Raw genomic sequence first — 22903 nt, forward strand, 5'->3', positions numbered from 1 at the left:
GCTGTAACATCTTGTTCGTAGCGAGCACCGATCGTCAGAAGATCGTCCCGACTGTATATTTTGTTTGTCCAGCATGACGAGTACGGAACACAAAACAACACGCACACTAGCAGCCAAACATAGCACTGACCGAGAGAGCAATGAGCCGCTGCAACTACGTGCGCCGCCATTCTCATTCTTGTGATTCCAGGCAAACTGTAGCATAACAATGTGTACTAATCTGCATCATTTACCAAAGTTAAGTCACTAAATCACTGGTTAATACTGATTATTCTTTTAGAATTTTCATGAATATTAAACTTCTATAATTGTGGACCAAAACCAAACATCTCCCATTGGCTGTCCTAATTTCTAAAGACTGGCATTAACATCAGCCACTAGAAATCCCTAATCAGTCAGTCTCTATGGAAAGACAGCCATTTTATCAGGATGATCCAACATGTTCACATTATGTATTCCAGGGAGTGCAACCAGAAACRTGTCCATTTAATGGCAAATAAACTCCCAGTTTGTTCTAAACTCTAATTTGACAATTACACCAATCAAACAAGGCAACAATGTTGGCAAACACATAAAGATAGTTGTTGTGATAATTGGTAGTTGGGTTCTGAAATATCCTGCTAAGGCTTCTTTCAGTAACTAAACTAGCACAAAAGAAAATTGAAGGTTTTAATAGATCTTCTAGCTTTGTTTCTCCTTTATAAAGTAATTCTCATTCTAAATGAATAGGACGAAAACAATCTGACCTATTAAAAATGCATTTGAGATCTAGAGGTGTAAAGTGAACTTAAGTAATTATTTAGAGGATCTGTGTTTTTACCAAGTATTTTCCTAAATTATAACCTTTACTGTACTTTTATTTCATTACATTCAAAACATGAAAATTATAGTTTTACTCCTTAACTGTAATTTTCAACACATCGCTACACACTACAAATTTAAACATGACCAGAACTCATCATGAAAGGTGTTGTTTATGCACCCTAAAAAGTGAAGTGTTGAATTTACTTAACCAAGATATGTCAACTGGTTCCACTATGTAGAGTTGAATAAATTACTCAACTCAGTTTTGTGGAACCAGGTGATATACCTTAGTTAAGTAAATTCAACATTTCATTTCTTAGTGTGTGTRAAAGTACAGTTACTTTAATTTTTCCCGATTATTGTGAGCAGATTATGACTTTTCTTATCATTTATATAATTTTCTGTTAAGGTATTTTTACTTTTACTTAGTTATTTTATACACGTCTGCTGAGATTATAGTAGTACTTTCTTAGTTGTGGTTTGTGTTTTTATAAAAGGTGTCACATTTCCTGATGAGACAAAACACCATGTAAAAAGTTGTTTTAGCAGCTCACATTGTCTCTGAGGATTACATCTCAAATACTGACCAAGCACAATTAGCTGCTACTTATGTAACCCCCCTAAAGAGCACTGCTGCTGGCACCTGAGCATGGAGCTTAGCTTCCTGAGTGAGACAGGAGACACTGCCAATATGCGAGCAGACTCGGTGTACACTTGCTGCTCACTTGCATGATGTGTGAGCTCTTGTTTAGCATGCACAAAGGCTTTTTCAGCAGGTTTTGTTATTTGAGCAAGAACAGCATTGTACTGATTCAGCCTGTTCACCAAAAAAGACAAATGTTTGATAAGCATGAATCTTTGGCAAGAAAATAGATAATGCCTCATTTTTAAGCTCCTGGTGCCTTTTAAATCACATGAATTATACTTCCTAAATGTGTGAGATTTATAACTTTTTTTTTTTTTTTTTTTTTTTTTTTTTTTTTTTTTGTAAATGTTGAGCCTTCAAACAAAACTTGCGTAACAGCAAAAAGTTTCTAGATGATTATCAAGAGTGAGGTTTTTTGTTGGCTTTGTAAAAATTCTCACTCWRTGCTTTTGGTTCAGACTCTACACCTTGTGGAGTGGTTTCAGACCAAGAACAACCTTTGCTCAGTTAAACACAGAGGTCAGGAACTATTTTATAACAGGCCTCTTGAGCTCTGGCCCAGTCGTGCAATCACAAGGCTCAGAGCAGCTGGGGTCATGCCACAAGTCTGGTTCAAAGATCTCCAGTTTCCTTAAAGCTAAAGTAAGACCTGAACCTGATCGGTGTGAAGTGTCATGTTGTCTGAGATGATTTTTTTCTTTTTTTCTTTTTTTTAGCTGGATCACTAACAGAATAACAAACGTGCAGTTGCCTTTTCAGAAATGGGTGAGGTGAAGTGAACAGAGCTCGTTCACCACATGTCGCCTTCACTTCTCTTATATAACAGCGCAGTTAAGCTGGAGTTAGCAAACATTAGAGGTCAGCTGGTTTTGGGGACAGTGGAACTATTTGCAGTATGAGAATACAGTTCCCGTCATACGCAAATGATCATTTTCTCCCTATCAGTTGTAAAAATGATCACCTGCCTTATAAAACAAAACAGTGGTAAGGTTTTGTCTATGACTTTATGTGTGTGCATGTGTTTGTCTGTTGTGTTAGCAAAATATGCATTGGACCAGTAGTTGTTTTTGGATAAAACTTACAGAAACTCTCATGAATGCTTACTTTTTGGAGTCAGGCCCATTCAAGATGTGCACCACAGCTAATATTTGGCATGGTAATAACTTAGTGTCTTAATAAGCTCAAACTTATTACACAAGTGTTCTTAAAACTTGGCTGTTAGCAAAATATCTCATGAGCCATAAGATGTATTTAAATAAAACATTCAGGAAGTAATCATATTGTGTACATCTAAAGCTGATTAACTTTTGGAGTCAACCCAAGTCAAAATAGTCACTGCAGTCAACTTATTGTTGAAACACTAAAATGGCTATATTAGCCAATTTTTTACAGATCCGTTCATCCATTACCCGTTTCTTCCTTTCAGGCTCACGGGGGTCACTGGTGCCCATATCCAGCAGTCACAGTGCGAGGGGCGGGGTACACCCTTGACAGGTCGCAAGTCCAGCACAGGGACACACATAGAGACAAACGAGTCAAACAACCATTCACTCTCTCACTCACACCTAGGGACAATTTAGAGTTACCAATTAACCTAACAGTCATGGTTTTGGTTTGTGGGAGGAAGCCAGAGTACCCGGAGAGAACCCACACATGCAGGGAGAGAACATGCAAACTCTACCCAGAAAGGTCCCCAGGCTGGGATTTGAACTGGTGACCTTTTTGCTGAGAGGCATCAGCTCTACCAACTGAGCCACCGTGCCGCCCAATTTTTACAGATATGAAGCAAAAATTTGTACTCTAAGCATTACACAATACAAAATATTTTTGCTTATAACTTTGACATTAACTCAATGTAACTTAGGGGCTACATACTGTAAGTGGCAGCTAATGGTGCTTGGTCAGTATTTTAGATGTAATTCTCAGAGACAGTAAGACCTGCCAACTCTTGATTTTAACACTATCTGTTAACAAAATAATGTGTCTTGTGAACTGGAAGGATTCTAATGGATCTCTTTTCAACATTCAGCTACAACTAGGTAACTTTGGGAGTCAAAGTTTAACTCAAGTCAGTTTTAAATGTTGAGCTAAAATGTGGTGTGGTAGTWGCTGAGAGTCATCCTCAACACATACTCTGAGAGGTAGCATGTGTTGCAAGGTCTTAAACAATGAAGATTCCAGGTATTGCGTTTATAAATTCTGACCAAAATTTGTATAACTCCTTTCCTTCTCTTCATAAGTTAATCTGGCATTAAAGGTAATGTACATGAGGCATTCCTTCAAGGAATGTTTGGCCTTTAGGTAATAATGTATTGTAGTTACATAATAGAGAGTGTATTTAAAGTAAACTCTATTTTATATTGTCTAAATGTCAGTGCCATTGCTGGAATCCAGTCCTTTTTTAGATTTAGTGTATGCTTTTTTCATGCCTTGAAGACGTTTTCCCATTCTTTCATCTTCCTAGAGCAGGACAACTGGAGCCGATTGTTAAAAATATCCAACGCATCGCAACGCTGAAACTGCTGGAATTTGCACCCATGTTTGATTAGCCTAAAGAATCCATTAGCGTCCTAAATTACATCAGCCAAACCACTGACACTAACATGCTGTCCACAGCCAGGCCATTGATTAAGAACAGTTTCCAATAGGTTTATGTAATGGGCTATTTTCATTAGTTTAACACTGTTTTCCTGAACTGCTGTAGCCAGAATGCAAGTGCTTGTTTCACTAAGATCTCATTCTCCTGTCAGAGAGAAAAACCCAAACGTAACAAAAAGCTCTGGAGATTAGGCATCACAATTTTTTAAAATCAAAAAACATCATATTGTCTAATTAGTAGGCACAATAACATCAATTTCTCGCCAAACTTTCTGAGGTGTTTTTAAGCCATCATAGTTATTGACAATGCATGTGAAAACCAAATTTAGATTGCTGTTGGATCTATCCATCTTAATTTTCTCAGCGCCTTTTATTCCCCACCTTTGGTTTTGATAAAAGAAAAGAGCAACGTCAATCAGGTGAACTAATGGGAATGTGCATTTTGTAATTCCCTCAAAGGGAATGGTAAATTGAAAAGAGTTTGCAACCTTTTAACACACTCACACACACCGGCGCTGACAGTCGGGCTCCATTATCTGACAGCTCGGAGAGGTTAAAAATAACTGTGCTCGCAGCAAATTAGACGTATCATTTGGCTTCTAAGTGAGAGATGAATCTTTGTGTGGATGCTCCTGCCACGCCGTGACACGAGGGCAATATATCAGGCTGTGTTTGCCTGTCTTTCTCATAAACTCCAAATGGAATTGTAAACAGATGAAGCAATTTTACACCAAATGTATTCTCTCTGAGTCGCTGTCGTGCCKTGAGAAGCCCAGCTATCAGGGATATATACATGACTGTCCCGTGCACTCTCAAGCCAGAGTGTATAAATCATAATTTGCTTGCCTGCAGGGATACTGTCATCGCTCAAAGCCGATCCTCCGAGTGCTTTATATGTTGCTTTTTTTGTCTTATGATAAATCTTACGTTATTGCACATGCTTCTAAAGATCCCACATACTTGTTTCTATCTCTGCTCACAGATGGAAGCAGATTTACACATGCTTTGCACTAAGCTCTGGCAGGAGAAACAACATCGAGCTACTCGAATCTCAAATCTTCCCGTCGCAGTCAAGTTTTCCGTGTCATTTAATAGCACTTTGCACAATTATGCATGCATTTATTTGTGCGTGGTGCCAGCAGGTGGGGTGTCAGTTCCCCAGTTAAGCTAGTAAAAGAAGCAGGGATCCTTGTTACAATAAGGTAAGTAAAGAGATTTCTATCTCAGGCATAGGTGGCAGCTGAGGTATATGGTTTCTTCTAAATACCAAACTAGCTCATTGTTTATTCATTGCTGTTTAATCACTTACTGGATTAAATGCAGGAAGGATTGTCCTTGTGTTGTCACAAGGCACTCGACTTGTGTTTTACGTTCTTACAAACCATGCCTGGGCTTATCGCTGCGTTGAACCACTTGAACTTTAAGGGTGTACATATTTACCACTGCTTTGAGTCAGCCCTGCTTGACAAGTTTTATCTCACCCTGCCTAACTGACAGGTATTGATGCGATACAAGAATAACACAGTAGACTGATGAAAATAAAGCCAACTTGACTGTTCGCCTGCTGTGCAGCACAGATACATGAGATTCATGTCTCTCATTAAAAAAAAAGTAAATGCTTTAGGCGTCCTCTATGTGTAAGCATCAAGTTTGTGTGCGAGCGTGTGTGTGGAGCTATCATGGTTATTTTCACCCTCAGTAATCCCTCCCTCCTTGCACAATGGGTTTAACCCAGCCATGAATGGACAAGAGTGCAAATTGCAGCAGACTTTAAAAYGGCCTTCATCCTCTTGATAGAGACCTGACCATGTGATTACGGTAAACAAAGTGCAACACAATTGATTATTTAATTAACTTTCAGCTGTTGTTTGCGGGAGGACAGGATCTCAACGCTGCTGAAGCRTCTTAGTGTTATTACTCCTCCCCACACCCTCCACCTACCCCACCCTGTGGCAATCTCCACTGCTTATATGATGCATCTAATCTACTAAAGAGATCAAATCCTAACTGTAAACTAAAGAGAAAGAGGAAGAGCTTTCTCCACTCTGCTTACACGGCAGGCACTTGGCTGAGCGTCTACATATTCGGGAGCTAGTGTTAACTCTATATTTGGATTCAACTGGAGTGGATTAAGGATTCTTTACCGCAAACCCACGGGATTCTTGGAGACATAAAAGAGGAGACTGTTTGCATCCATGCTGTACAAATAATTGCAGGTTTCAAATGGAGTGTAATTTCAAGCACCAGCTATAAGGGAGTATGTGGGCTTTGATGTACAAATCCACAGTTCATGGGGGATTAGCACCCCAAAGGTTAGCAGCTGCTAATTACAGGAGATTGGTTATACATATCTAACAAGGCAAGAAGACAGCCTTAATAAATGTGAGGATTCATCAGAAACAAGGATAAGCAGCTGTGATAAAMGTCATGTAGAGTGTTTGAATTGCAGAGGATTGATACCCTGTTRAGCCCTTTTTCATACGGCAGAAAAAAAGAAATCTACCTCTTCTGTTGTCTTAAGAAACACYATACCTTGCGCAGTTTTAAAATATCAGTATGTATTTGTAAATGCAGATTTGTGCAATCATTCAAATTAATTGTCTGATATTCATCTGGTGCTTCCTGCTGCAGTAGTTTTTTCTTTTTTTTATACTGTATCTTGCTAGCAGCATTCAGTGCTGCATTACCATAATCCTTGGTTCCCTTCCACAAACCACCACTGGCTAAATGAATCTATTATTTTTGCCTGAGGCTAAAAAGATGCAACAAAATGCAATACATCGAAGGAATTGAAACTTGCGTTGAGCCACAGATTTTCACTATAAAAGCCTTTATATAAGATTTTTTTTYYTTTTTTTATCCATAGCTGGAAGTATCGCCACACTTRACCTATCTGAGTGTTGTAAGCTTCAAAGGTGGTATCAATCCTAAACGCTATAAAAAAACATAACTCAATTCTGTACACGCCATTTAGTCAGGCTCTGGCTCACTGGTGTTTTGCCATGTTGATTCCTCAGACTGATGAAAGCCAAACTGACCAGTGTGGCCCTCTGTTCATATGGCTCTAAATTAAATACGTCCAAGCCAATGCAGACACTTGCTCTGCCGCGGGAAATGCTWTTTCATCTGCTAATGAATGCGCCTGAGGGGGTCCCACAGGGGGGCTCCACTTCACCCCTCATTAGGCCAACTACTGGCTCTGCCTTCATGCTGAGGAACAACCTCCTGGAGAGGGGCCTCCCACTTCAGCTGGACATCCCACGCTCCCCTGCCCCTGGACCAGTGGGCTGCACTGCACCTCCTTGCTGTCCTTTTCCACTCTCTGTTTCTAAAATTTCCTGCTCATCGTAGAGAGGCTCATCACATAGCTTCAGACCTGGTTAGACAGGAATGAGGGTCTGGTTCTTGCCCCTAATATCATTTTAATGGCTCTTTTTGATCTAGCGTGGTTGTGATTTTTTTTCTGCACGTTTTCCTTTAAAGTCATCTTAAATATAAACTTGACTGCATTTATCGCAACACTTCAAACATGCAATCACTTTAGAACTTTATAATAAGGAGATTTGACAAATCAGTCTAAACTGTATGATGATCTTCCCTGCATGCTTGCCCTGTCGGCACTGTTATGGCTTCAGAAAGACGTGGGCATTTAGTTAGACCAAACATGCCGTTCCATGTCCTTGATTAGCAATAATAAGCAAGAAGTGCAACACTTAAGAACTATGAAGAACCCTTCTGCTTTCAAACACTTCCTCTTTGTGCAGCATCTCTCCCCGAGAAAATATTGACAGCTTCCTGTCTTTAATGAAGCAACAAAGCAGAGGCGATTCATGTTGTTTTGAGGCAGCAGGAGGGGGAAGAGGTTTCTGCCTGTCAGCTGACTCCAAGAGCCTTGGCGTGGCTCAGGCTTAAGCGCTGATTGTTATTCCAGGGCTTCTCGGGGGTGGGGGGTGGGGGGGGGGGGGTTTATGCAATCATTAATCTTGGCATTTGTTTATTTGCCTGGGATTAGATCATTGTGGCATATTCACCGGCCGTCAGGGAGGCTGGTCCACCAAAATGTAGAAGAGAGTGTGCGCGAGAAGAGGAAGCATGCTTTGCACATGGCTGCTTGATCCTGCCATGTTAAACAAAACCGGACTGGTGTTTGTAGGACTATGAAAACAGAGGTGCAGGGGAATGTGTCTGACAAGCTGTAAGCTGTCCATGTCCTCTGTTTAGATGTAGTTAYTTTGCATGATGTGTCCCTTGTCGTCTAGAAATGCCTTTTATACAAAYTGAAAAAGCTGGAAAATGACAGTGCAGTAGCTCGTTAGCCTTTCCGCTTGGGATGCACAGTTTTTCAATTCCGATCTGAACCGTGATCTTATTAGATATTGGCAGATACCGATACTATTCTGATACCAGATCTGGATTATTAATATTTTTACATCATCATCATCATAATCATCATTTAAATTTAATATTATTGTTATCATTATTATTGATTTTTTTATAACTTAGAATACAAATATAAACAGTAATTTTCATAAATATGTGTAGAAATTTATCAAACCTACATCCTCCACCTGAAACAGAAGCTCAAACACATTCMACAGTTTGCAGACAGTTAGCAAAACAGTTTTTTTTTTTCCCCAGGAATCACTTCTGGGATCATGTCAACTAACAACATTCAATCACAGATCTGGCTCATGTATCGGAAATCTCCCCATGCTGTATCGGAAAAGTCCGATCCATTAATTACGTCTGTATTGGAACTTGATACTGTATCGGATCGGCCCCATCCTTACTTTGCGCGCCAAAGGCCAACTAGAGGAAACTGTTTTCTGAAGTTTTTCCAAAGAAATCCTCCTCATCTCAAACTCAGTGATGATCCGTTTCCACWTATAACCTCAACCCAGCAACAAGACACAGGGTAGTTACACTACAGCAGCCAGATCTATCACAGGCAAACATTTCAAAGCAGACCGAGGTTTTAGGATCTGCTGAGAAAAATCTGATAAAAGACACATCAAGCTGGCTTCACTTTGAAATCGGCACRTGTCCAGCAGCGCCGTCTTCTTAACATTGTGAAAAACTTGTGGGACACATTTGCAGTCATCTATTGTCCAGAGAAGTCAGTTTAAATGTGTTTTTGTGGAGGAAATGCAGCTCCAAAGCCTGTTATGTATAAACAAGGGCAAGGACTCAGTTATCTATTTTCAGTATAAAGAAGAACATGGAGTCAGGAAGTGATAGTTTTTTTTTGTCCATTACTGCTTGGGTGCTCTGTACACACCTGGTTCTTTTTTGTCAATCTGCATACCTGCTCACTGTTTGATTACTCCCTCTGTTTATATAAACCTTCAGCTTTTGCTCTTTCATTGTCAAATCCTTGCATTTGCTCTCTTGCTGCCATGTTCTACTCATAGTTTTAGTTTCAGAATKTGTATGTATGATTTCTGGTACTTTCAGAAACATGTCTCTAATTGAGTCGTCTGCATTTTGGTTCTTTGCACAACTCACTGTTTGTCAGTTCCTTTGAAAACTGCGAGAGAGTAATTGATGAAAGGAATTGATCCTGTCTTAATGGTACTAAAATATATTTAGTCAAACCATAATTTAAGGTAGAACTCACTTAATCCACTTTTCATCAAAAATTCATAAATCTGGGTCATTAAGCTATTCAAATCTAGAACTTCAGCTTACTTTTGCCATTAATACCATCAGTTTTACTTTTCTTTCAAGTTTAGTTTTAATTTCTGTTCAATCTTTTCACACATTTAGTAGCCCTGGGGATTCATGTTAATTGATAATCGGAAGTATTCAAGTGTAATATGGGTGGCATTAGACAGATGTGTCTGTTTTTTATTTGAAGTCCAAAATAACAGCAACTTGCAGATCTGTGCTTCTTTGTGTAGATGTGTATAAATTAGGAGTCGGAAGCACAATTGGTAAAAAGAACAAACTGCAGTGAAGCAGGCGCTTTGAGAGAGTGCCTCGTCTAAGGCCTCATGACTCTGGTGATCTGTGGAAAGGTTGGGTGCCTCTAGTTTCAGCTCTATCAAGCACTGGATCTTTGAGCAGCAGGATTCAGTATCCCAGCTAATGTAACAAGGCTCATTTGTCTCAATCACAAGTCCCTGGAAGTATCGGCTGGCCATTGATGTCATTCATCTTCCCTGTCCTTGCCGGCTCCTTTTCAGCTGATGAAAACGTGGGACCTTCAAGCAGAATGGCAACAGTGGTGCTCATCAGCCACGGTATAAAACTGTTGGGTACCCASGATGCTGCGTGAAGCATTCCAAGTTCCACTGGACTAAAATAGCTTTCAAACAGACAGACTTTGCACTGTTTTAGCAACATTTCACTTTTTTATTTTATCTTTTTTATTTTAGATTAGTTTTGACATTTTGTTAGAACGCTGTATGAAGACAGCAAGAGTAGATGCTTTTTAATCTGGTTTCTGATAAGAGTTGTCTTTTTAGTCCACTGCTGGAGTTGAAACAGTACCTGTGGCTGTCACGTTTGGCAGTCCTGTCAAGAAAAATRATTTATCTGTGATTATAGGGTAAAGATATTGCTTACAGCAGTATTACTGTACGTGGGACAGCTGCAATTTGGGTATTATTACAAAATAAATGTTGCACAGTGCAACAGCACAAAGAATTAAGCTTTAAAGTTTAAAATGAATGACTTTACTGCAGTATTGTGTTACCAAATTCTGGGCGAGATTTGTCATCAGGGTTTCCCCCCAGCAATTTGAGGCTCTGCTTTGCAAACACTAACCCTCGCCATAACTGGCTTATGCGCTGCATCCCTCTTCGATGGAGCGAATCACGATCGTGATTATTATCTGGCTCGTGCAGCCGGGCTGCGTTGTGTGGAAACATGTTTTCCTAAGGAGACCACAGAGGGACAATTACTGTCAGCTGAACTATTCAGCCTGCTCTGCATGTGTGTTCTGGCTGTGTGCCTCTGACCCACTGACCCCAAGCAGCAGCTTGAGTTGGGACCTCTAGTCTCTTCTCTTCTCTTCTCTTCTCTTCTCTTCTCTTCTCTTCTCTTCTCTTCTCTTCTCTTCTCTTCTCTTCTCTTTGTCAATGCATCCAGATGTGCACAGAAAAACGTTAAATACTTACTGCCTCCTCGTTGGCAGAAAGACCATGCAAGACAGGTGGATGTGAAGTTTTCTTTAGGTGTAAAAGTAGTAGAAATGCTCTCTTCACAAACACACAGCAGCATTCTGGCTGTGGTACAGAAATGCATACTAATACAGCAATTATAGTGGAAAGGAAGTTGTACAATGTGGCAGGAGCAAATTCCCTGGTGCAATGGAACAAGGCTCTTTGTTGTTAGTAAAGGTGTCTGCATGTAATTGCAGTGGATGTTTTGAAGGATTCATTATTTATGAATTCCTCTGTTTTTTTTCCTTAAAGACAGCCTTCCCTGTGGTGAAATTTGGGGGGGGGGGGCAGAGAGGTGCTTAACCAAAGCACCGTCAAGCTTTTAAACATCACCCACTTAAACTGGACAGTAGCATCACAGGATCTTCACTTGTCTCTTAAAATTCAACAAGCACTGCCTGCACCAGTCAATCACTTTGCTCCTGTGTGATTTGAGCCTCAGTGATTCGGAGTTTTGGCGCATCCCAGTATTTTTCTTTTGCAAAAACAGAACAACAAAATCCACGCTGCACAATAGGGGGAAGAAAAAAAAAGTCGGATTTTGATTCCAAAATTAGCTTTTTTACTAAAATGGATTCACACATTTGCTGATAGTAGGGATAAATAAAGAAAATATTTATAGATAAAAATATTTTTTTCCCCATGTGCGTGCATACACGCCCTCTGGTCCTTGTCGGCTGGGCCAAACTTTGTCACTCTAGTCGCAGACAAAAAGAGGCGAGGTGGGAGAAGATGCATAAGAAAGCAAAGAGTAATAGCAGGAGAGAGATTCCAGCTCAGGTGGAGAAGAAGAGGGAGGGGGAGAGAAGCGCCGTGCACATGCTACCCTTCATGGTGCTCGTCTGCTCAGTAAACCCAGGCTTTTGTTGTTCCCCCCAGAGTGCACCAAAGCAGACTCCCAGTCAGGAAGCTCGTCAATCTTTGCCACAACAGCTCATAAATTAGTGCCCAAATTACTGTTAACGCCGGCGGAGAAAGAGGCACGAAGAAAGACGTCTGCAGTTCGAGAAGACGTCCTCGCTCCCCCCTTTCCTGTTCTGCCTCATAAAGGACGCCAGAGTTCAAGTAAATACAGAGGGAGGGTGAGAGACATGAAGGGAGAGGAGCGCCGCCGTGTTGTACAGACATCTGGAGTTTGGGCAGTGTTGAAATATTAATAGGGCTCACACATAAACAAACACAGAGATTCACGCACGAGTTCATCCAAAAAGCAGCCCAGGGCATCGGTTCAGACCTGAGCTTCAGCAAAGTCACTGCGCTGCTGTGAAGGAATAAAAGGTGGGGCGGGGCGGCTTTAAAAGACCACTTTCTGAAACAGAAAATTCTTTATAACTGGTCTCTTGTGAGGGGGGATCACAGCTTAGAGAGCGCCATGATTGGAGGGGAATTARCCAGCCTCAGCATAGAGACATCAGACTGTGCCAATTATGTTTTTCTGCTTTTTTGTAATCTCTATTTTTAATGACTTCAAGATAGCAGTTCAAAGSAGGAATATTGAGGTTTTTGCACTGTAACCATATTTCTGCACCTTGCTATTATTTTTTTTCCATGCCACCCAGGTTGTGCCTTTAAAACAGCTGAATGGTAAAAACGCCGGCAGCCTCCGTTCCCTAAACAAATACCACATTTGTACTGAACGTGTTACATGGCATAACATTTGCTGGTGACATTCAAATAACCTTTCTTCTGTTGCATAAACAGGAATAAATAAAAAAAAGTAATGTGTGAGTTCACATGACAGCAGAGCCCTGGCAGATGAGAGAGGCAGAGATCTGATTCCATCTCTTGTTCGGCTGTCGCCTCTCTACAGCTCGATCTGACGGGTATCTGTTTAGAGAAAAGCCTTTGTTTATTAACCGACAGCTGATCTGCATTGCCAAATGGGAGGTTCATGCAGAAAAAAATAAATAGATGCACAGCATGATGAAGAAATCATTGCCTAATGTGCTTTTTTTTTTTTTTTTTTTTTTTGCCAGATCGTTTTTGCTGCCGTTCATGTGCTGACCGTGTGTAAAAAGCTGGGTTTGTCTCTGAAAGAAAACTGTCCTTGGATTAGAAACCCGATCATTTCGAGCTTTTGTTGTAAAACATTCGGAACAGGAGCAGGAAAGTATATTTAATCACAGTTTTTCCAATGAGAAAACGACTTGTTAATCTRCTCATAATGTCATGCCCCGTCCGTCTTACATAATATGTGACATGAGCCCACTGGCTTGCGTCACTCTGCCATTGACAGCTGTCAGTGCAGCRCGGCTGAAAACACACACAAACAACATCACACGCAGACAAGGCAGCTTTGCGTGCTCTCTCTCTCATAAATGTAAAACTCAAAATCTGCTCTGTGTACACACGTTTGCACTTGACTTTGTATATTGCGCATGTCTGTTGTGACTCGTAAGGCCAAGAGAAAGCGATTTAATTGTCCAATCGAGTAATGGGTTAAGCTGCCAGCGTTATGATGGTGGTCCTGGGCATCGGTGTGTAATTTGAAGGATAATCTTAATCTTTCAGCGTTATGTCAGTATTCCAATGTTTCAGTGGGAACAGCCAAGAGATTTTCACTAGAGATTTAACGTGTTTGCACAAGACTGCAGGATCGTCACTTTCATTTGATTTCGGAGATGTTATCTGCAGATATAAATGAATGATGTAGTGTGTGTCATTTTATTTTCGGTTTCGACTTCAGGATGACTTCCAGTTTGTCTAGAAAATTTGTCCTTTTTTTTCTTTATCTTCGTCAGCTTCGTAATCATGTGAATTATTCTTTAAAGTAACCGTGACGGGATTCACGCTAAGTTTTTCATGCACAGCCATGGCACATTTGTCTGCTCGTTTCATGCTTTTGACAAAATGATTCGTGACAGGACTGCTGTAAACAACTAACGCACAAGTGGCAGATGGTTATGTTCACATCTGACTGTTTAGTTTCCCGGTCTTTCACATTGTGCGGGGCTGTCGTCGCAGCGGCTGTGAGGAAGACAGTGAAGGGCGCTGGGTGAACATGCGATGGCCTCTTTGCCCTATTGTACATGTGCACTGAGTCACACGTCACCCCCTCAAAGGGCCCTGCKACTGTTGTGAATCAGTGTCCTTGAGCTGCTCAGCTACAGACAAAGACCGAGCCTCGGCATCCTGCTTGACCGCATCCACTCTCTCCGCCGGTGCCCCTTAATGCTCAGCGCCCGTGCCTCGCTGCAGCGCCGCGCGCAGGAAATCTCTCCCATGTTCACCGCCCGGCCCTCGTCTGGGCCGTGCTCGCACTGTGCCGCGATTCGAGCATGATCTTGGCATCTCGGCGGGTGTCTTTGAAGGGGCCTGCGTGCGGAGGCCATCTCACGGCGCTGCGAGGAGCGGCAGGCTGCTGGGGATGGGCCGCCTGTGTAACTGTGCCTGTCTTTGATGTCGTAAACAGAGCGGGCAGGGCTGGCAGGGAGGCGGGCAGGCGCGGTGAATGGGATCAGTGGCACTGCGCTGGTCAAGCTCAAGCGAGCCAGCAGCTGCCTGTTTCACAGCAAGTGGCAGTTAACACCGCAGCTTGTGTCAATAAGATATTGACTGCCAGATTGGGAGTGCCTCCAAGTGTTTGATTGAGTCCTCTGTGTAACATCCGTTTAAATAATCCTTATTGTCTGAGTGGCCACATTACCGTTCCCTCAAAGGAGAAATAACATTTCACGGTTTGGTAGATCATGGAATATTTGATCACAGAGAGAGTTAGTTGTGCTATAGTATTGCAGCTCATTTTATAGATGCATTTACTGATACTTATAAAAAAAATAAATTAAAAAAGCCTGTCTCAGCTGGTCTAAAGGCAAACCCTTTTTTACTGTTGAGTGCACAGGCAATCCGTGGTGGAGGGTAAGAGTGTTAGCTGCTGCAGACGGGGCTTTGGTGCTTGTATGAATGCCTGCTCTGCCCAGCCTGGCACCCCTGCGTCCCTCCTCTCACTGCCTTCACCTGATGTGGCACAGCCTCTGTCAGGCTGAGCGAGCGCCCAGCCAGCTCTGCTTCTTCAGGGGAGATGGAGGCATCTCGCAGCAATGCTGTAGGGGTAGTGGGGGTGGGGTGGGGGAGAAGCTACAGCAGCAGCCTAAAAAGCCTGGAGCTATCTGAGGCTGGAGCTCATAGCCAAAAGCATGTGGGCTGGACATGGTGGGTGGAAAGCTCAAACTCGGTATGACAACCGTAGGAGCGGCCCTACGCTGCCACCTAATGGCCGGAGCCCGCCGCTGCAGCCTTGGGTTCACCAGAAACCACAGCTAGTCATAATTACAGCACGCTTCAGTTGTTGTAAGTGCATGTCAGAACAAATTATGTAAGTAATGAGGCTGAAAATGCTAAAGGAGTTGAAACACACTGCACTGCTAATGCTCATGCGGTGAGAACACAAAAACAAACAATAGAGTGCGCTCATACAGAGATAGACCTAAATGAAATAACAAGCCACTGTGCACAGTAAGGAAAAGATTAATTATAAATTAACCCTCTCAGTTAGGTTGTCAAAGCCCGCCTCCTGCCTGGATTTCGCTCTAATCCGGGTCGGCGAGGTGCGGTGCCCTCTTTTGTACGGGAGAATCGCAAATCACAGGAGGTGTTGTCCAGAGAAGAATTAACCATGCGTGTTCCATCACTCCCTTTTTGTTCATTTTACTCAAATCTGGGCTAATTCCTCATAAACATGGCTGGTGTTGTTGACTCCAGCAGTGCCAGGAGAACACACTGAGATCCCTGAATGAAGGGAGGGTGGCTCCTGGGTTGGTGGATTAGAGGCTCTGTGTTTAGGGCCTCTCCCGGGCATGCCTCAGGGACAAGGACATTATCCACATGACACATCACAGACTCTCCGGCAGTTGATTAAAATGGGCAGGGATCTGTGGTTTGAACCTCCACAAAAGCACTTTTGATGTGATCAAACTAGAATAAAGAGGCTGGTTGTTAAAGGTGTGCAAGAGATATTTTAAGCCTTTTGTCTTTAAAAGAAACCTGAGGCGTTGTAGTAGACAGTTAGGCCTGGTTTGAGGGGAAATGCTGATGTAACACACTGACAATGGGCCGTCGGTTTTTAGGGAAGTATCATTTATTATTAGGGCTGTTTTAAAATATAAAAAACTTCTTGTCATCGCCATTTTAATATGTGCAAAATTAAAATTGACATGGTCTGTTTGAGGGGTAACAAACTATGGAAAATTAAATCATGCTACTTTGGCCAGACATATATTTGGCCAATTTGATGGACTCTAACAACTCTTAAAGCCCACACCCAGTCCTGATGATAGAGGCTTAGGTGCTAAACTCAGTAATTTGCACTCACACCTTTTTATATAACACTGTCACAATTAAAAATAGGAAACCCTGTAATTGTTTTTGTCCGTGTGTGCATGGGTTTATTTGTCTGTCTGTTAGCAAAATATCTCATGAACCAGTGGATGGATTTTATTAAAACTCACAAAGTAATCATTCGATGTACATCTACAATAGATTTACTTCTGAAGTCCACTGGATTCATGATGGCCACCACAGCTAATCAACCTTAGCAATCATAAATATGGGTACTACTCAGACACCGCTACAGATGTTGAGTTAAAATTTGGTGTGATGATAACTAGGGGTGTAACAATATCCACATTGATAAATTGATTAAATTCTTAATAATTTAATTATATCAAGACAAATGAAAGCATCAATCCATATGCCAGATGTGGATTGATATCATATGCCCATTGTGTTGGATGTTAGATGGGCAAATGATTTAGCATCATTTCGATCGCAGACTTGTGAACTGAACTGAGTCGAAATTGTATCATGACAGATTTTATGATATAGAGAAACATTGTATAGTCATTATAATATTATATTGTAATAAAGCTGATTTACAGCCCTAGTAGTAGCTGAGAGTCATACCCATCATAAACTCTGTGAAAAGTTCAGGCAAGTTGACTGCAAAGCAGAAAGCAATATACATTTTTTTGAAGCCGAACTAGTTGATATCTTTTTTTTTTTTGCATCCTCTTGGACTAAATTACAATACTCATTTAATTGATACAGAATTATTGCAGCTGAACATTATGCTCCGATTGGTTGTTTTTGGTGAGAATAAAAATACCAAAAAGAAAAATTGCATCATGACAAAATATCCTACAGAGATCTTTCCACGACGTAGATCAGATAGCGACGTTTGTCTGGCTCCGCGGTGAACCGTCGGAACGGCGGGACCCGAGATGTTAGAGATGTGGAGGAGGGCTTTGAGATAGAGATCTCCGGAGGGTGTGGGGGGGGGGGGTACGGTATAAAGAGCCCTAAAAATACATAAAGTTTGCAGAAAATCCTTACAACTTGCACCTGGGACATAGTTGGGGGGTGTGGGGGGGGGGGGTAGACGTAGCATCAGTGGCTTCAGCGATACGAAAAAAGAGAGGGGAAAAAAACGGGGAGGCATCTGTGGGACGAGTTGGGAGTTCTGGCTCTCTCTGATGCCTGTGTGTTCTTGCCTTGTTGTGTTTGGGCTGCCCTGTGGTCCACTCCTAAAGAGGGGAACAGCGATGGATGAGGCCTGTCCTCTCTGTGTTTTTTTTTTTTTTTTGTCCTCGACGGCGGGCGAATCACAGGCCTGTCAACGGCACAACACCACAGCCGAGCTGAATCGTTTTAGTTACACATAGAGCTGCTGCCGCCGCCGCCGCCGCTTCTGTTGCTGCTGCTGCTCCATCCAGCACAGTGGGCATGTTAGGATTTCTTTGTGGCTGCAGTGGATTTGCTCCTGGGGGGCGTTTTGTGGTTTTGAAATTTTAAGAGGCTGCATGAAGTGAGGTTTTCCACCGGGAAATCGACTTCCTCACGTGGCTAAATGAGCTTTTGTCATTTAACGAGGTTTATATCAATGCTTCTGTAGGATATTAAAGTTCGTGGGCAGCCGGTTTCCTTTTTCTTATGTAAGTGGTGTTTTGGTTGCAAGCTGAAGCCGTGTTTATACAGGCTGTTGTTGAGGACCTAAAATCAGATCCTTCCCTACAAACACACACATACACACACATACACACAACTCTAAATATTCCACTAATACTCTGGTGGAAGCAAAGATGTTCAAAAGCAACTGGATGAGATGTTTTTAGAAGCACTGTGCTCTTTCATGTACCAACATAGATCCATGGTGAGAGCGTTGTACAGTGACTTGTGACAGCAAAATGTTGATTTTTTTTCCTCTTCTCCCTTCTCTTATTTATTTATTTCGTTTCCTTTTCTTCTCCGCAGCTCAAATCGAAATAATTCCCTGCAAGATCTGTGGAGACAAATCATCAGGCATCCATTACGGTGTGATAACATGTGAAGGCTGTAAGGTAAGCATCAAGAGACCAAACCTGTTAGTGTGATGGGTGTGTGTGTGTCTGTGTGTGTGTGAGAGAGAGGGAGAGAGAAAGAGAGGGAGATGCAAGAACTGAGAGGTGAAAGACAGGAAAAACTGAAGAGTTAAAGAAAGTTGCTTGCTTGGGGTAAAGGAAGAAGAAGAAAAACAGATTTAAAAATGCTGCTGAAGTTTTACAATGATTCAGAGAGGGACTGCAAAGTGTAAACACACAGAGCGCGATCATTAAAGTGGTCAAGCACCACTGAAAACATCACAGAAAACCACAATTAGTAGGACATAATCATCGCTTCGCTTTGCTCTGCCTTTTTCCCTCCCAGGGACACGTCTTTCTTTTCTGCTGTTTTTTTCCCCCTTCTTCTTCTTTTCTCCTCTCTTTCCCTTTTCTTTTCACTTCTGCCGCTGCTCTTCATGAAACGCGATGATCAAAAAGGAGAGTGCTTTGAATTACAGCAGATTGTTGGCTGTTTGCTACAGCGTGTTTCTCCTATTGAAGCCACCTTTTGTACCGTTTCAAATACACCAGCCATTCCCAGCGAGAGAAAATTTGTGCTTGGAGTGTATTCTTGTACCCCCCCGCACCCCCCGTGCTTGTCACCAGGCACATCATTAGCATTCCTCAGCCAGATTCCACCTTTGCTGTTTGCTCCTGTGTGCACGTTTGTGTGTGTGTGAGGGACAAAAAGAGCTTCCTTTCAGCTCTTCTTGCCGCCTCTCCTCTCCCTCACACAGGGGCTGGAAGGGATAAAACACTAAAGGGTAAAGTGCTGAAATCTATCTTTTAATGATTGCTAATTAGTCCAGGCAGAAAAGGCCTTTAATGATATGTGCAAGTACAAAAGTTTGGACCATAAATCATTGCATTATTAAGGAGTGCTGCTTGTCACTGGCAGTTTTACTCTGTTTCCATAATGGCTTCCATTATAAAGCAACTTGGCAGCTGTCAGCTGTTTTCTTGTAATTAAACAGCCAATGAGCAGCTAATTAAGACATATGTGTATGGAGCAGTAGAGTGGGGCATGTTAATGATGTGCTGGAATCAATTCATTAAGTCAAAGGATGAGGAATCCAGTCGGTGTGCGTTTGCAATTCTTTAGCACCACGCATGCCAGCGCTGCATTAATCAACACTAATAACTCCAGTGAAGAAAAATACCGTCCACTGTTATCATGCCGACCCAAAACACACCGCCCTCATGCTGTACACACACAGCGCTCTTTAAATGCCAGACAGTAAAACATAGCAGTCAGGGAAAATACCACCACAGTAGTTTTGTTACATTTCAATTTGCCAGCAGTGGAATAAAAATATCACCACCAGGAATACAGTAAATCACGATCCGACTGCTATAAATCTTGTCAGCATTAAAACACAATGAAGACATAAAAATGWTCCTTTGGTGCCAGGAGATGTTTGCACCCGCAGAGATTCGTTCAGCAACCTAAGGTTTTTCCGACACCCCCCCTTCCTTTTTTTTTTTTATCTCGTGCAGGGCTTCTTCAGGAGGAGTCAGCAGAGCAATGCAGCTTACTCCTGCCCCCGTCAGAAAAACTGCTTGATCGACCGCACCAGCCGCAACCGCTGCCAGCACTGCCGGCTGCAGAAGTGCCTGGCAGTGGGAATGTCACGAGATGGTAAGGGACTCACGTGGAGGGGAGCAACAAGTGGGGTGAATGCATGGGGTGGGGTGATGGAGGTCAAACTGAGGCTCCTGTTTTTTCTCTTTTATTTAACATTTGCTGCRTTGAACCTAAATCCTGGTGTAGAGACAAAAAATAACAAAAGATGCCGAGTCAGAAACTTTAATGAGACAATTTTGTTATTTTTGACAGGAGCATGACTACTCACAGAGAATTTACTCATGAACACCTGAGAACATCTCCATTTATGTTCATCATGTGCCACTAGTGGGCGAGCGCTTAGTCTGTGGGCCTAATTTGTTGCTGTAAGAAAAAAGAACAGTTTTTATAAAATAGGAGGTCGTTAGAGGGTGTTATTATTGCTGCTGCAGCTGAGATACAGCAATGGGAGCACACAGGCAGGAGCGCTCCATCTTTGTCAGACAGGTCCAGACTAGACTGGACCAAGAAGGCTGTTTCTGAACAGAACAAAGCTGCGTGTGCATGTGTGTGTGTGTGTGTGTGTGTGTGTGTGTGTGTGTGTGTGTGTGTCCCAGTAAGACACAAATAGGTAAAAAAAACAGAACAAGTACATTCATGTAGTCTGGCACACACTTCATGCACAGATATATTCATGAATGTGAATGAACACGTAAGCGTGTGCCTTTGTCTCTCTCTCTCTCTCTCTCTCTCACACACACACACACACACACACACACACACACACATTTAGGATAGATGAAGGTGACTCTTACCTTCACCAAGCACACCAGTCGAAATGCCCGTGCTCTCCTCTGTGGCGCGCCATGCTTTTTTTTTTTCTTGTACTGTTCATAGAAACACAAGCCAAGGAGTTTTATTTTAAACAACCTGATTAGTTTGGAAACCTTAAAAAAAGCAACAACTTATCATTTTTTTAATGACCAATACGTTGTCTTTTTACAATAGTTTTTCATGTCTATAAATACCAACTCCTTCCTAAATTTACAATGTGGTTTTTGTTTTATGTTGTGAATGATTATATTCCTTTCTGGGACAGTCTTTTGCATCAGTTTTGTCGGTTTTGCTGATGTTTTAGTTTTAAAAGTTACCTACAGGTGGCTGTGGTTATAAATAAATTTGAGCAAATCTGAATAAAATACAACTTATTAGTATTTGTTACTCGCCGTGCAACAAAAACCTAATATTATTGGAATATTATTATTATTGCCATTGGATTTTTTTTTTATTTGGGTCAAGATTTTTCATTTTACAAAGATGAATACATTTAACATGACATAATCTGAACTTTTATTCAACAATTCCTCCTGTTATGTTACACCTTTAAAAGAGACTTGTCTTTTTAAATCCGTCTTTTTCACATTTCAATCATTCAGTTGGGGTCTATATAAACTGGAACTGCAACACTTTGGTCTGAATTCCTCCTTATTGTAACTCCACAAGCCCCTCTTTCACCACTTTTCTGAGTTGTGCCTYGGATGAACTCATTTTGAGGCTGTCTCTTTAAATCCAAAGGAGGCTCTTTACAACCCGCCCCCCAACCAGCTTTCAAAGCGGTCCATTCTAGTTTGATAGCAGAGATACAACTATAAATGACTAAGTCTAAAAGTTAGAAAAGTTCAAAGTGTGTAACTGTTCACTTTAAACTTTTATTATACTCTTTGGGAAAGGTAGGAAGTAGTGAGGGATTGGTTGGGGGGGCAAAGCTTGGTTTAGAAGTAAAAAAAAGTAAAAAGGGTTTTTTGAGGAAAATATGTTGCAAACTGGTTGAAGGTGTAATATTCCAGCTTAAAAAACAAATTCAGTGTCTAGATTTGTTTTGATTTTAGGACGGAATGTATTCTGTGAAAGTTTTGTGAAGAACTGCCACCTGCAGGTTTGCATTAGTTCTATTTGTGTCATTTCGTTGCCCGGCTCGCATCTCACACTGGTCTCTTCTCGCTCGCGACAGCGGTGAAGTTCGGCCGCATGTCAAAGAAGCAGCGGGACAGCCTGTACGCCGAGGTCCAGAAGCACCGGCTGCAGCAGCAGCAGCGCGACCACCAGCAGCAGCCCGGAGAAGCGGAGCCGCTCACGCCCAGCTACAGCCTCTCGGCCAACGGCCTCACGGAGCTCCACGATGACCTCAGCGGCTACATGGACGGCCACACCCCCGACGGCAGCAAACCCGACTCGGCGGTCAGCAGCTTCTATCTGGACATCCAGCCGTCTCCAGACCAGTCCGGCTTGGACATCAACGGCATCAAGCCCGAGCCCATCTGCGACTTTGCCCCCGGCTCTGGCTTCTTCCCCTACTGCTCCTTCACCAACGGAGAGATCTCCCCCACCGTCTCCATGGCTGAGCTAGGTAAGGAGCAGGAGGGAAAGAGGTTAAAGGAGAGATGGTAAAATGGTGGGGGTGGGGGCAACTTAACCGTGGGGCAAACGACACAAAGGTGGCTTAAAATAGCAGGAGGTTGGAGACTCATCTCCAACACTCATTAAAAGAGCCTCTTTTTTTGTAATTAGTTTCCATTAATTAGGGCCAATCAGGATCCAGCAGGGCAGGTGTCTGGGGAAATCATTTTTTTAGGYTCCCTTGTGCCTAGGAACTCCTTTTAACAGATGTGTTTTCAAAACCATTTAAATTCTCACACTCAATATTTCTCCCAGAAAAAAAAATAAAATAAAAAATGTGACCTTTGTTTTAGTGAGTAGCATGGCGCCCCTC

At 42.2% G+C, this 22903-nt stretch overlaps 1 protein-coding gene across 2 annotated transcripts in view; it reads left to right on the forward strand.

Moving 5' to 3' along the window:
• Positions 1–22903, forward strand: part of roraa (RAR-related orphan receptor A, paralog a) — a 222934-nt gene that overhangs the window by 193838 nt on the left and 6193 nt on the right. For both annotated transcript variants that reach the window (XM_014003599.1, XM_014003600.1), the window contains 3 exons: positions 18463–18548; positions 20067–20208; positions 22145–22540. In XM_014003599.1, the coding sequence (XP_013859053.1) occupies positions 18463–18548; positions 20067–20208; positions 22145–22540 (624 nt within the window). The remainder of the gene's footprint in view (positions 1–18462; positions 18549–20066; positions 20209–22144; positions 22541–22903) is intronic.

The sequence above is a fragment of the Austrofundulus limnaeus genome, unplaced genomic scaffold (assembly GCF_001266775.1).
Source record: "Austrofundulus limnaeus strain Quisiro unplaced genomic scaffold, Austrofundulus_limnaeus-1.0 Scaffold19, whole genome shotgun sequence".
Taxonomy (NCBI): domain Eukaryota; kingdom Metazoa; phylum Chordata; class Actinopteri; order Cyprinodontiformes; family Rivulidae; genus Austrofundulus; species Austrofundulus limnaeus.